This window comes from Scatophagus argus, chromosome 1 (assembly GCF_020382885.2).
Source record: "Scatophagus argus isolate fScaArg1 chromosome 1, fScaArg1.pri, whole genome shotgun sequence".
Classification (NCBI taxonomy): Eukaryota; Metazoa; Chordata; class Actinopteri; family Scatophagidae; genus Scatophagus; species Scatophagus argus.
In genome coordinates this window covers 15,897,210-15,912,347 of record NC_058493.1, presented here as the reverse complement: position 1 = coordinate 15,912,347, position 15,138 = coordinate 15,897,210, and the positions used below count along the sequence as shown (strand labels likewise).

General features: G+C 40.2%; 2 protein-coding genes across 9 annotated transcripts in view; one reads left to right on the top strand and one right to left on the bottom strand.

Moving 5' to 3' along the window:
• Positions 1 to 10,841, top strand: part of myo1ea (myosin IEa) — a 48,100-nt gene extending 37,259 nt beyond the window's left edge. Inside the window, exons 19-29 of one of the 2 annotated variants that reach the window (XM_046386545.1) lie at positions 105 to 249; positions 3,575 to 3,689; positions 3,772 to 3,941; positions 4,041 to 4,186; positions 5,899 to 6,045; positions 6,388 to 6,545; positions 6,907 to 6,996; positions 7,089 to 7,287; positions 7,924 to 7,959; positions 8,955 to 9,124; positions 9,234 to 10,841. In XM_046386545.1, coding sequence (XP_046242501.1) covers positions 105 to 249; positions 3,575 to 3,689; positions 3,772 to 3,941; positions 4,041 to 4,186; positions 5,899 to 6,045; positions 6,388 to 6,545; positions 6,907 to 6,996; positions 7,089 to 7,287; positions 7,924 to 7,959; positions 8,955 to 9,124; positions 9,234 to 9,310 — 1,453 coding nt within the window. In that variant the 3' untranslated portion in view covers positions 9,311 to 10,841. The remainder of the gene's footprint in view (positions 1 to 104; positions 250 to 3,574; positions 3,690 to 3,771; positions 3,942 to 4,040; positions 4,187 to 5,898; positions 6,046 to 6,387; positions 6,546 to 6,906; positions 6,997 to 7,088; positions 7,288 to 7,923; positions 7,960 to 8,954; positions 9,125 to 9,233) is intronic. The other variant, XM_046386554.1, reaches the window with a different exon arrangement.
• Positions 10,842 to 13,294: 2,453 nt separating this feature from the next.
• rnf111 (ring finger protein 111) overlaps positions 13,295 to 15,138 on the bottom strand; it is a 29,113-nt gene continuing 27,269 nt past the window's right edge. For all 7 annotated transcript variants that reach the window (XM_046386567.1, XM_046386595.1, XM_046386613.1 and 4 more), the window contains one exon: positions 13,295 to 14,904. In XM_046386567.1, the coding sequence (XP_046242523.1) occupies positions 14,787 to 14,904 (118 nt within the window). In that variant the 3' untranslated portion in view covers positions 13,295 to 14,786. The remainder of the gene's footprint in view (positions 14,905 to 15,138) is intronic.

Genomic DNA, 15,138 nt, shown 5'->3' with positions numbered 1-15,138 from the left:
CAGCTTTGGAGCCTGCATCATATTATGAAAATAATCCTCCCATCCAAACCCACGCAACTGCACCTCCTCATGTAAAATGCTTTATCTCTGCTAAACTTCTTCAGGTACGCCATCCTGACCAAGGAGTCATGGCCAACGTGGCGAGGAGACGAGAAACAAGGTGTCCTTCATCTCTTACGGTCTGTCAACATGGACCAGGATCAGTTCCAGCTTGGACGCACCAAGATCTTCATTAAAGCCCCTGAGTCGGTGCGTTTGATATCCGTCTCACCTTTAGACTGTCACATTCAGGTCTTGTGCTTAGTCTTTATTGCACTGTATGAGAAAGCAATCCAGGAAAATGTACTACAAAGCAAAAAATTAGAGCCCAACCTTTTCACATGTTATTCTTGTACAGACAAAAAAGTAAAATCACATGTCAGAATGTCTGCTGGCAAGGCAAAAAGCCTTTTTGTTAGCAGGGAAAAAAAACCTGAACACACCATTTTTAGATTAAACACCATAAAAGGGCACTCATTTCTCAAATCGTGCTTGAATCCCTGTTGTAGGGGAGGAGATTGAACCCGACCCGTGTACCACGTCAGCACTGAGTCAACACCACTCTGGAGCTAAAACACAAGTACAGTCTGTGGTTGCAGAGTTTGGGGGCACATAACGTAACTGCATGTCTTTTTCCACCATAGCTACTCTTTTTTTTTTTTCATGATCCCTATGAAAGCAGAGCTTGTGTGAAGCTTCTCACTTATTAACATTTGTACACATCATGTGAACAAGTGTGCACATGCACACACACACACACACACACAAGTATGTTTGGAAGCTAATACACAGACATCTCAGTTTGAATTCAGGCCTTACAGCTGACCCTTAATGCCTTTACTTATTCACTGCAGCCGTGTATGCCAAGAGCACCCATCCCCCACTCTGCCAGACACTGAGGTGTCCTTATGAAATGTAAATATCACACGGGGCGGACCGCTGAAATAAGCTGCCAAGCTTCTCAAAACAAGCCTCTCTGTCTGATAAGACACTGACACCAGTTAATTAGTTGTATGACTGAGCCTTTTTTTTTTAAATGTAATAAGTAAAATTTGTTTGACGTCGAGCCAGATGTTGGAGGAGTTTCTCCTCCAAGGTGGTGATGGATGCGCAGTGGCTTACTGTCTGTCAGAGAGCTGTGCTGAGGCAGAGCCAAGACTGCAGAGAGTTGTCAATTACTGTGTGAATCAGTTTAAAACTTAATTATTATTAAGTTTTAATCTATGAATCTGTTTTTGTAGTATCATTTACATCTCAAAGGTAACTTATTTGATGTTTTCTGTACATACACATTTATCACAGTTATGATAATGTTTAGGACTGAAATGATTTTTAAGTTCGTGGATCATCCTGCTTCTCAAAATGTGACACTGACAAAACAAGTCATTTTATCTACTGAATGACTTTAAGTCCCTTATTTAGCAGATATAAAGACATTTTTAAATGTTTATGAATCTACATCAATTTTTTTTAGGAATTATAACTTCTTCTATTTAGACAATTGTTGTATTATTACACGTCTTATTATATTTTCATTAATTAACTCTTAATACACAAACCTCCAATTATAGATCCTCACAGGAAAAGCAGTGGTACTTAGATCCTTTACCTGAGTAAAGAGACTGACCTCCAAATTATTTAAAATAATTAAAGAAAAAGCGACTAGTTGGAGCCGTGAAATGATTTTGGATGAAGAATCACAAATTACAACAATTTTGCAAAATAGTTGACCATTAATTTCCTACCAGTCGACTAATTAATTAGCTCTGCTTGTATAAACAGTTGGGAAATGTTTGAGGAAATGTACTCAGTTACTTCCTACCACCTAATAAACACTTACACATATACATACAACTTTATTATAGTGTCTAACGCTGTGTATTAAATTTATTGTATGGTGGTTTCTTACTAAATGATTACTCAATCACATAAAAAATGAATTTATTTATAATGAAAAGAAATATTAGCCGCAGTCCTGAAATGCCAGTCAGGTATTTGCACATTTGAAACTTTGTTTTTGAGCTCCCACTGACTTTAATTGTTCCCCCCCTTGAGCTAATTTCATTACTGTCTTCTATAAATCAAAAAACTCCACCTGCTTTGATTTGTCACCTGGGAAGTTTCAATCAAACCTTTGATGAAGAAAGCTGAAGTCTCAGTGATTCCCTGGCATCACTGTCTCAACCAGTGACTCGGTGCATTTTTCTCCTCACGTGTTTTGTGGTTTAAGTTTGATCTGCTGTGTGCCAGTGTTGTTTTGTGGTCTGTTACCGTCCCGTCACTTTGCAGCCTGTGGCGATGCCAGGCCTGTTACAGCAGTGGGCAGGATGTTTAGTCTGGGAGGGAGAGGGCAGTGAGTGTGATTACGTGTCTAGAGGCCCAACAGGAAATGACATAGATTGGTGAGAAGACTGGTGGTCTGTTGGCTCAGAGTCAGCTCCTTGTGCAAGAAGTGATGAAACAACATGAAATAAGCCAAAGAATAACATCAAATTGTTTCATGTCTCTACTGAGTTGTATTAATTATAGAGAACAATATACAACATGTTGATAAATAAATTGCTAAAATTATACAAGACAAAAAGGAGAAACATATGAAGCATTTCGTTATGTTCCAGTAAACCTTATTAGGAGTACTTTAGTGCACTGAATTGTAGGCTTACATTGTCTCAAGTCTGTCTGAAAACAATACTCATAGTCATTCTTCAAAGTGACCAATAGAAAATCTCCTCCTGACTTGTTCCAGATACATTCATCTGAAGCTAATATGAGGCTGCAACAGTCCAAGTCACAGTCTTTTTAGTGCAAAACTCCCTCTTTGTTTCCTTGCTGAGCTGCAGTGCAGGGATGGTGACACAAAGAGGTAATTTAAGTAAGTGAAAAGACTCACTTTGGAAGATAGTCGCTCGATTTCTCCAATTCAGATAAACATATTTTTTGGCACAAAATGAGGACTGTGGGTTTGGTCCTCCATCACTTCCCTTCACATCACTTGAGGAAATTCACTTTAAATTCCTAATATGAACAGGAGGAATGATTACTGCAGGTAAATCTATTCAGGTTCATATGAGTACCTGACTGTTGCTTTGGGAACTCATCCTTTAATACCTTTTGTCATGGTTTTTCCCACAGATATTATTCCTCTTGATTATTTTTTTCTTCAAATTTGAATTGACAGTGAAGCTGAGGTGGGTTATTTATTCCAAAAACATAAAATTAAATAAAACTGCAAAATAAAAAACAGAAGATAAAATATAATATAAATATGAAACAGAAAACAATCAAACAAAACCGTTGCTCCTGTTGACAGATAATGACGCTGCCTGTACAGCAGGTAGATGAGTCCGTTCAAAAAAATCTAAAGGCTATTGGTGAGATTTGATGCACATATTTGGCTTTGTGTGTTCAGTATGTGCAGGCGTGTTCAGTATGTATTTACATCATTCCTTCCATGCAGTCTATCCATGTGCGTTTGGGTTTGTGCACTGAGGCATGCCAGTGCCTTTATGGTGTGTCTCTTTGTTTGTGCTCACAGCTCTTCTTGCTGGAAGAGACAAGGGAGCGCAAGTTTGACGGCTATGCCAGGACCATCCAAAAAGCCTGGAGGAAATATGTGGCCCGCAAGAAGTATGTCCAGATGAGGGAAGAAGGTGAGTGAATCTTTACGGCATTATTTGTCTGTCCGTTTGCCTCTGTCTCCATCTCTCACTCTCTTACTTTGGGCTTGTGTAGCCTCTGATCTGCTGTTAAACCGGAAGGAGAGGCGGCGACACAGCCTCAACAGAAACTTTGTAGGTGACTACTTGGGTATGGACGACAGGCCCGAGCTCCGACAGTTCCTGGGCAAGAGAGAAAAGATCGACTTTGCAGACAAAGTCACAAAATATGACCGCCGCTTCAAGGTTAGCCTCCTTCAGTGTGCTGCCCGTTTCTGTGCTGCGGCCAAACAACTGACCAAACTTTTATGATTAACATTCATCTGTTTGTTCTGCTATGTTTAGGGCATTAAGAGGGATTTGATCCTGACCCCAAAGTCTGTCTACCTGATTGGAAGGGAAAAGCTGAAACAGGGACCAGAGAAAGGGCAGGTGACGGAGGTCCTCAAGAGGCGGATTGATGTGGAGAAGATCTTGGCAGTGTCACTCAGGTATGAAGAACTACTGCCTGTCAGCACACGGATCTTGAAGATATGGCTCAAGCTGGCTTGTAATGTTTTAAGTGTTGTAACATCAGATATCAACATCAACTCCTTGGCTGCAGCTGCAGTAAAGGTTCTTACATCTTGTTTCCAGTGAGCCTACGGGTTTTCACTGTTGCTTTGCTCCAGGCAGAATTCTGCTTATGTACCATGAGTTGCTTTTGATGGAGCCCCATGGTAGTTCGAGCGGGCTTGTATCAACACTTGTTGATACTTACAATCACGTGCAGCATGTTCTGCACAAAAACAGTCCATGTAAACAAATTTGGTTCTGTTCTGCCAACATAAGTGGACTAACAGCACTGCATGCTGCTGCTTTACCACCTCCTACCTAAAGGCAAAACTCCTGATACATTTGCATGTTGGATTATGTCAGTGAGTGTTTCTTTCATTGTGTTTTTAGCTATGTCATAGCAGGGTGTTTTCCAGCTCATGGACAGCCTTCGCCCAGTTCACACCGATTAAACTGGTTAAACCTTGACCAGACTGAATGCACATTTTGTTGAGAAACCAAAAAACACACAAAAACAATAGAAAAACTGTGTATGCATACCTCCGTTACCTGGCAGTATGCTTAAATGTAATTGTTTTATTAATATTTTACCTTATGTGTATTGACTTTTCAGTAACTGAGCTCCTACATACGTGTCTTAGCCAGAAAAAGAGATAAAAAATCTCAGTGGGACACACAAAGTTCATTGAAAGATAAAAAACACTTGCCACACATGCTTTTATTTCACAGTAGATTTCTTGATTCCCACAGTCCTCACAGGGACCCACAGCACACGTGCTGTTATGGGCATTTTTTTAAGGAAAAAAAATCATTTTGTATAGGAATCTAGTCTAAGAGTCTAGGAAGACAACAGTCAGTAATGAATTGTTTCCAAAACAAGACATTGTTATGTCAGGGCCCACCATATAATCTGTAGACAATTTCACTGCACAAAGTCATGAATCTACTTCAAAGCCACAGCCTGGATTTCCAATCACACAAGTTTCCATGTTCCTGTAAATGTCACACGAGGGACACTGAAAACATGTGGAGCATATTAAACCCACCTCTTGTCTAAATGCCTGTCCCTTTGTGAGTACAGGTCTCAGAAATGTTGCTGAAAAAATACGCATTCAAAAACATTCTCGCGAAAGGATGTAGACTAGTTTACTACAAAGAAAGGAAAAATACATGTATATATAAAAGGAACTGAAAGACTTTTGAGGTCTTTGTTGTCGATGTAAGTGCTATATAACTTGTTTTAGAGATAGAAAATCATAGAACTGTTGGTGCAACCATGTGGGTTTTGAGTCACTGGAGTAATGTGGACCAGGTGGTGCAATAAGCAAAAGCAGGAGTTGTAAAAAGCTCATCAGGGAAAAAACTCCACTTCACTGGGAGGAACAAAGTATTCTTCTGTGGGTTACAGGCACAAGCTGTCTTCTCCCCTCTGATGTGAGCTGCTGTGTGAGGCCCCTCTCTGTTCCTATGCAAATGTGAAAGATGATTCTGAGTCTCTATCTTAACTTCCGTCAAAGCAGAACAGGGGAGGTACAGAAGAGCCTGTACAGAAATATTCAAAAAAAAAAAAACCCAACTGTCAAAGCTGATACGGGGATTTTAAATTCTGTGTGAGCATCTCAGTAACTGCTGTGTTCATGTTTTTCAGTACAATGCAGGACGATTTCATGATCCTGCATGAACAGGAGTACGACAGCCTGCTGGAGTGTGTCTTTAAGACCGAGTTCATCAGCTTACTGGCCCGCAGGTTTGAGGAGAAAACACAACGGAAGCTACCACTCAAGTTTAACAACACGTAAGTCATCACACACAAAATAAGTCCACAGCCTGAGTAGAGTTCAAGCAATAAATCCCAAATGGACCGCAGTTAATAACACGGCTTCTTGTCAGAGAAAAGGAAATCTCTTGTGTGTTCATTAAAATATATCTAACACAATAATATCTGAGTTGGAGATGAACAATAGAACGTTCAGTGTTAATATCTCAAACTTCTTGAAACCCTTGCGAAGCCTGCTCAGACTCCTCAAAATAAAGCCCTAATGAGCTCACAGGTTCTTTAAAAAGCATGCTGGTTTGAGCACTGCAAAACTTCATTCATTCATTCATTCATTCATTTTTGTATTTATTTATTGTCCAGACTGGAAATGAAGTTGAAGAAGGAGAACTGGGGCTTCTTGAGTGGAGGCGGCTCCCGGCAGGTGCTGTTTGTCCAGGGTCAGGGGGACGTCCCTGTACTGAAGCCATCGAGCAAATCTCTGCAGATCAGCATCGGGCCTGGGCTTCCAAAGAATACACGTGAGTACTTCAAAGTGATAGAGACTATTCATTCTGCCTAAGAGCTGTGATGGCTTATACCTGAGGTGTGGATTCCAGTCACTTGATAAAGTTAAATCATCAATTCAACAACATCCGACAGAAAATTTCGATATATTTTTGTACCATTTTAAAATGTTGTGGTCATCTTTGCGGAATATTTTATTTAATTCAGTGTAACACCGACTGCACCACTGCAACGTTTGCTTTGCTCAAAATTACTTGACCCCCCCTCTGAGGTCATACACGTCCAGATACAACTTAGCCATCACTTAATTGTATTTTCTTCTTCCATCTATGTATGTATTATATTGCTCTTAATGACTCAAAATCTCATCCTCAGGTCCCACCAGGAAGAACTTCACTCAGGGTCGCTCCAGTGTGTCCAGAACTCACCAGAACATCCCCTCACGGGCTGCTCCGGGACCTCCAGGTACAACATACACATCGACTGTCTCACAGGATTTGATCATTCATATGGACTAAAACAAAGTGAGACCTTTTTTTTTTTTTTTTGCATTGCAGTTTCTCATCAAAATGGTGCCCTTAAAAACACCAACCATGTAGCCAATCAGAGGAACACACAGCATCACAACCAGAGGCAATCCACCAACGCTACACGGCCTTTCCTGCCCAGCAACATCAACCAGCTGAAGGAGCGAGGCGGCAGCCGGCCACAGCCCAACCTGGACTGTCTGAAAGTCCCTGACCAAGGAGCCGCAGGGTGAGAAACTGGCACAAAACAAACACCAGGTGTAGACACATGCAGGTGACATATCACAAATGCATGTGATATTAAACTGAATGCAGTAACCGAACATACAGTGTTTTGGGACACACTTCTCCCTTTGACAAATTAGTTTTGCTGACTTGACCTCGTTGACTCTGTTTTTGATATCTTGTGTAACTTAAACTCAGCTGCATGTGTTAAATGTCATATCTTACACACCAGAATCTCATGTGTGTGTCTTTGTTGAGATCTCATCGCCTACAAATGAAAATCTCAGTGTCACGCCGCCACACACAATAAAAGTGTGCAGCTGCAGAACAGATCTTTCTAAAGACTTTTCTGGTTCCTTTACAGTGACTTTGTATGACTCACATGTACTGTACTTAATGTACTGTGTCAGACCACTTTAATAGTTGATAATTATTATTTGATATATTTTTGTTCCTAATTTACATGTTATTTAATAATATTATTAACAACACAACTGAATGTGATCAAGCGTTTAGGCAGTGTGTCATTTCACACGCACAGTTACAATTTTTTACATGCCCACAGGTACCATAGACACACACACACACACACTTGTGTCTCTGTAATTTGGCATAATTTGGATCATTTATTCTTTTGTAGTAATGGAGACAGACGGCCAGCTTCAAACGGAGGAATGTGAGTTGGAGTGTTTGCAGTGTTTTGGGTGGTGGTTCAGGACTAGAAAAGCTCTGAGCAGCCTGACATGTTGCACATTTTGGTTCTTAAATGCAAACGAGGCAAAGTTCAGACTCTCTAAAGGAGCCCCGGCTAGTATCTTGCAACTAATATTTCATTTCTTTCTGCTGCTCAGTTTCTTTAGTATTAAATGGCAGTTTTTTACAGTTCATCTCAGTGCGACAGATCTTTCATTTTCGTAATGAAAGATCCTTGTAGTGAAAGAATCCCTGCTGTGCGCCTCCTCTGATGGCTCATTTAAATCAGGGATCTGTTTTATCAAAGCGATGAACACTGAGGATGAAAGTTGCGTTCATGTGCACTGACCGTACTGGGACACCGAACAGTTTTTACTCAGTAAATGCATATGTTGCCTGTGTATAAACTGACTATTCCACGGTCTGCTTCCATCTGACTTAAACTATTCTGGATTATTTGATCCTCAGTTAGCAAAGTAGTTGAGTTTACTGTCACTCTTTAGCATTATCAAGTTTGGCTTTGTGCTAAGAGAGAAAATGTAAATGAATCTGTAAATGACTGCAGTCAGTATACAGAATAATGAGATCCTAAAGGTACCACTGACTCTGGATCAACACTCTCTGCTCTGAAACGCTTTATGAAATTAGGACATTTTTAAGTCTCTGTTCATTTGTGAAAGTGTGTGCTCAGTCACCATCTTGTGGATGTTTTGGGAACAACTGCATATTGTTCAAATGAAGTAGAAAGCATTTTCCACACCACACAAACAAATATTTGAATAAATATTTTCTTTTGAACACGCAGACAAGATGGTGATAATGTGTGCACAAACATTTTTGAAACAGTTCACTTCCTTCTGACTTTAACCTCACAGCCACTGGGGCACAGTGAACTGAAGTTTTCACGTGATGTTGCACCTTCCTGCAGATACTGACAGTCGCGTGGTTTCCCTCTTATTTTCTGTTTCAATGTCTCAGGGCGCACAGACCGTCAGCAAACAGGCCTCCGCCGGGAGGAGGACGACCCAAACCTGCACCCAAACCCAAACCCCAGGTCCCCCAGTGCAAAGCTTTGTACGCCTACGACGCTCAGGACACTGACGAGCTCAGCTTCAACGCCGACGACGTTATCGACATCATCAAAGAGGGTAAGCGCGTGACAAGATGGCATTTAGATGACTTGCTTTTTGTCTTCTTTTTGTGAAGATCCCTGTCAGATGTCGGCTTGAAACTAATCTGCTCATGTCTATTGGTCAGATGCCTCCGGGTGGTGGACAGGACGACTTCGTGGAAAGCAGGGACTTTTCCCCAACAATTACGTCACCAAGATCTAGGAGCTGCCGGCTTACAGCACGAGGAGGAGAGCCTGCTGCATCCCTGCTGACCCTGTCAGAGGAGGGGATGGAGCTTACAGTCAGACAGAGAAACACTGTGAGATCCCTTGAGGAGAGAAACTCACACTTCCTCCACTACTGCCTTCATAGTACATGAATGTAACTCTCAGTTACACCACCAGACCAAAAGACCGTCAGGCTTGAAATGTGGCTCTGCTTTATAGACGAGAGGACTGTTTGACCCTGGGGTCTGTTTGTTTGTTTTCTCCACAGTCTCTTTGAGTAATGAACAAAACTATTTATTGTATTTATAGCTTTCTGTGTTCTCCTCACTGTCATTTATATCTTGATGAGGATTTGCGCTCAAACATTTTGAAGCGTTGGAATGAAGTATGCTTAATCTGTGGGACCAGGCTGTGATTTTTATTCTCAACACATCTCCTTTTTTTTTTCTTTTTTTTTTAAAGATGTATATTTGATTGCTGAAATCAGAGATGGCCGTCTCAGTGTCAAAACTGAAGTGACTGCTGCTTTAGCAGGAATATTTATTTTGGTGCAAAACTGTAACTGCTTATGGGGAACAGAGTTTCAGTATATCATCGCACTGTGATTTTTGAAGTAAAAATACCAAAGCAATATCAATAGGTCTGTTCCACAGGAAACATTCACAGCAGTCAAGAGGTTAATCACCTGGAAAAAACACCTTCATCTTAATTATTTTGTTGTTGTTTTTCTTTTTGTTTTTCAGTCACACCAGTATATTTTCGACACGGAGTAGAGGCCACGTATACTGTAACCTGCGCATGCTTTCTGTGGTGTATTAGCACTTTATTGGTACAGGTACTACCTTGGACACAGACACCGTCACTCGTTCATGCCACAGCCAGTAAGGCAAGTCTATGAAGGACAGGTTGCCAAGCTAGCAATAAGCCGAGTTATTGAGAAGAATGATTTGTTTACATGAAACGATAAAACAGGCATTTTTAGATCTGATTCTGTATATGTGTTCATATTTAGGAGTACGCCTGTTGTTGGCTTGGTTTTAAATGAGCTGTTTTGTATTTTCTCTGAAGGATCTTAGTATTGTACTGTTCTCTTCCTGCTTCTGATACTCACAGGGCTGTTTCACTTCTAGGTCAGCTGCACATAGTTAACGGTTCTCACAGACTAGGGTGACTGGATTTTTGTTTTGTCACGTGCAAAAGTTGTTTTGGGTGAAAGAGCTTTGTTGACATTTTTCCATGGCACTACAAAGAATTCCTTTTGCTTCTGCTCAGCTGTTTCTGCACTACTTAGACATTCCTAATCCTTTTTTTTTTAAATCAAATAACCACATTATGCTCTTGTCAGTGAAAACTGCTGGGATTTCTGTCATAGATCTTCTGCATCATCAAATATAATTTGATCTTGGATGGTTGGAAACATCCTTGTGCAATACAAAACAGTAGATTTTAATAAGGCATGTAATATTGTATATTTAACTGCTTTGTTTTTATTATCAGAGATCTCATTAAATGACCAATGATCAGTCTGATGTTCATGTTTATTGCCCACATGCCATCAGGACAACAAGATTTTACAAATACTAAGATCATTAGTTCGAGCTACTCCGTCAGATAGATTTTGACCAAAGCATTGTTTTTTGACTAAATTATTGCTAAGCTAATTAAGCTAATTAGTTGTTCAGAATACAGAGCACATGACACCAGAGTGTTCAGTCTTCTCTGCCCCTGCCACTCTCACACAGCTCTGTTTCTCCAGTATTTGGTTTAACAGTAAAGCAGACAGAATATATTTTTAGCTAACTTCATTTGACACCTTCCATTAAGCTGATGAAGACATTCCAATGAACACAATGGACCATGGAAGATATTTAGACACAGCAGAGGAGGACAGGAGTACAAATTAACTGATGGTTGTCATACTGTCAAACGGGTGTGGTGGTGGTGGTGGGGGGCATCATTAATGTTACCAGCAACAAGTGGTCTTCCCATCATGAAGAGTCAAAACGTCTGCCGAGATCGAGAGAGATCTATTATAAGCAGTGGTCTGCTGGATTATTAACCTTTGGTGAGTACCTGTAAAGAAACCTGTGAGCTTCTTTCCTCCCTGAGCTGCTTTCCTACATTCTTCTAAAAGTGTCTAGAAGCCACTAAAATGACTCCCAAGCTACACTGATATGCTATTGTAGTTCTGCACAGAGTGTTCATTTACTCTGACTGTTTACCTGCTGCAGTGCAGATACATTATTTGGATAAAAGTACTGGGACACACCTCTTTATGTTTGAATTCAGGTGTGATATGGGGCTGATTTTCAGGGCTCCACTGAAACGGAGATTGCGAGCCAGACTTTTTTTTGTCCAACATTGTCTGACCTCACAATTGTTTTACTGCATGAATGGGCAAAAATCCCCACAGAAACACTGGAAATCCTTCCCAGAAGAGAGGAAGCTGTTATAGCTGCAAAAGGAGGACCAACTCCATGGTAACGTCTATGTATTTAGAATACAATGTCATTAAATTCCCTGCTGGTATGAAGGTCAGGTGGCCCGATACTTTTGTCTATATATGTACCACTATGTACCACTACTCCTTCATTATCTGAGGCACTGGTGAAGGATACAGTTGTATAGTGAACCGTAAGACCATAAGTCAGTGTCTAACATCTCCTCTCTACTCAGACCTGAAGCGTAGTGTTTCTATTTTTGCTGTCACATCTTTGCGCATAAACTGGATTTGGTGCAGCTCTGCTATTCCTGGTTTTCACTGAGAAATTCTTAATGGTTCATGTCCACCTTGTGGCCGCAGTAGGTACTGCACTGGATCTTGTGTTTTGAATTTGATGCTTTGAAACTTCCATGTTTCATAGGAATTCCTCAGTCTTGAAAACCATAGAAACATTCCTATTTATTACTCTAAAACCTCAAGGTTTTTATTGTGTAATCTCACTAAACATCAGCCTAGAAGGTGCAGCCATAGCCATTATGTCACATCAGAAAAGTCACCTCATTTCGCCCAACTCTGAGTCAGTCCTTAAATGTGAGGCTCGAGTATCCAGTGATTAAAATTGCAACAGATCAAATGACAAATTTGAATAATTTTCTGTTACCATAACTATATTACAGGCCATCATTCAATTTTGTTGTAGTTACATGTTCCATAGCATTGTTAGTAAATTCTGTTTTGGTGAAGCTTGCTTTGGTGAAGGTTTAGGCTGATTTATGAACAAATTATTTACACAGTTCATCTCTAACACCTGATTCATAATCTGGACTTTCTTCATACACAAATCTGCAATTTTACAGAGTGCTTCATTTATATTGATATTTGATTAGGGGGAGAGACTGGCATTTTTACTCATTTGGCTGGCATTTTGACTGTTTATCAGGAAAGCTGGGTTTAATCGGGACATCAGTGTGATAGTGGAATACAGTAGTTAAGGTACCTCAGTATTCAGAGCAGTTTTCCCCAACCTGAGTCTCAAGATGATTAACACACCCTTTGCTTGGACTGGTAACAATTTGTTTCAGGTGGTCACATGCCAAAGAGGCTGCAAAAACCTGATCTAAGTCGTGCATACTGATACTAGTACGATTTCCCATTTCCTTTTCCTAAAACACATGCTGTAAATATCACACACTATTTCTTTAATACTTTGGAATTTGGAACTTAATAACAAATACTGTTTTGTACCTTTGCGCCAGCTGAATTTATCTATTAACTCTTGCTGCCAAATCAATAATCCTTTGAGTAAAATTAAGTAAAATGCATTAACCTCAGGGGATGGCAAAAGAGAAGATATCCAACAAAATCATGAATTATTTTCCATTCACTGTAACTGCATTCACTTTAAATGAAGTTCAGTGTGGACGCTCAACGTTCAGTATTTCAATTGGACTCATAATCTTCTAAGTCATACAATGTTCTCATTAACATTTTTCATCAAGAAGACAACATTCAGAGGACACCAACGAGAAGACTCAATTAAGAGTTATCCAAGTTTATTAATATTATTTTTTAAAACTAATATAAATCCCACAGAATATGATCCTGGTGCCTTTAAGTCAATGAATGCATGGATACCTGCTTTAAGTACTGCATTTCAACACTCCATTCAAAATATCTTTTTTTTTTCTTCCTTTTTTTTTAATATTCATCAGAGTGGAAATACATGGCCTCAGTGCACTGTCATATTCACTACTACTCTCCTACCCTTTTTCTCTCTTGTGCAAGTCTATGCGAGTGAGTTAGTCAACAGTATTAGTGTTTTTCCTTTCCGCAGCAGCCAAATTGGACAGTGCTGCTCATCTACAGAGAGACAAAAGGGAGGGTGGATAAAATGGATTGAAGTGTGAGAACAAACAGTAAATATTTATCCCAAATTGAGCTGTGTATTTCCCTCTGAACACACGCACGCGCACACACACACACACACACACGCACACACACAGAGGAAATTAAAGTCAACGCTGCTGCCAGTACCAAATTGACAAAATGATCCCAGGTCGCGGGCTCGTGTGAAATTTCTTACACACATGCAGACCTGGGATCACCTCACAGAGACCTTGTTAACCACGACAGGCCCGTCTGCAGGGACGAACCCTGACGACAAAATGAAGAAAAGCTCTCACAGCAGATCCCAACAGTCGTTCAGGTTAGAAAGAACAGTCAAAGAGAGGGATGTGACATTCTTTTTCTGGTTCTCTAAAATACATCAGATGATGGTGTTAACGGTGTGTTTGTCAAATGAATGTGCTGGGGGGGCTGATGCGGGTGGTGGGGGGGGTGTAATCGTAGCAAAGCATGTGCATATTCTGGAGGTGAGGTGAACATTGTTTATTTCCACTCTAGAAATACTGGGTGTGCACTAATACAGCAGCTGATCTGTTAACATATTTCCCTAGTTAGGAATGTCTTGATTTACTTTAAAAAAAAAAAATCTTTCACTAACAATCCACATCTTCTAAACATAAACTAATCAATACAATGATTGGTAAAATGAATCCTGCAATGTTTTTTTTTTTTTTTTTTTTCCTAAACCGGAGGCCGACATTCTATTCTAGTAAAGCAAGGCATTAGATTACAGAAATGCATCTTTACTAGAGCAGCTATCCTCACCTGCAAATTGTTAGGCCGTGTTAAGCCCATGTTATATGTGCAAAGAAATGCATTGCAAGGAAACATGCAGAGAAACAAAACAAAAAAAATGACACTTGAGGAAACAATCAAAAGCTACATAAAAGCTTCATAAATACAATAAAATCTTAAACCCTTAATGGAGAATTCTAGCTGTTGTAGTAATATGAGATAGCTGGCACTCTAGGCTCAATGCTTTTTTGTCAGATGTTTTGTATTTTCTCGTAGTAGAGCTGCGCAGGTAATTCATGCCATCTTTGGTTGACTGCAGTACTGAAGAGAAAATTAATATGACCTCAAAATAAATTTCCAACAAAAAGGGGGTATTAGAAAAACAGCATCAACTCTCAGCAGACAACTGCGCCTCAATGTCCACTCTGCAGATGGGGCACTTCTTATTGGTGAGGAGCCACTGATCCACACACAGCTGATGGAAGAGGTGCATACATGGCAGGCGTCTGGTGGGGAAACAACAGAGGACGAAAAGACGGGAAAGAACCTTTAGATCACATCTGTTGTCAAATTAACTCGGTTTTAAGTCAGCCAACATGCGTGGCCTTCATCACCTAGCATTAACGGCATTGTGGCTCTTCTCCAGGTCTACTTGCTGCTCTGTTGTTGGTCTTATAGTCATTACGTATGACCTGATAAACCCAGTTATCTGTTTGAAGAATAAATCTGGTGACTGTGTT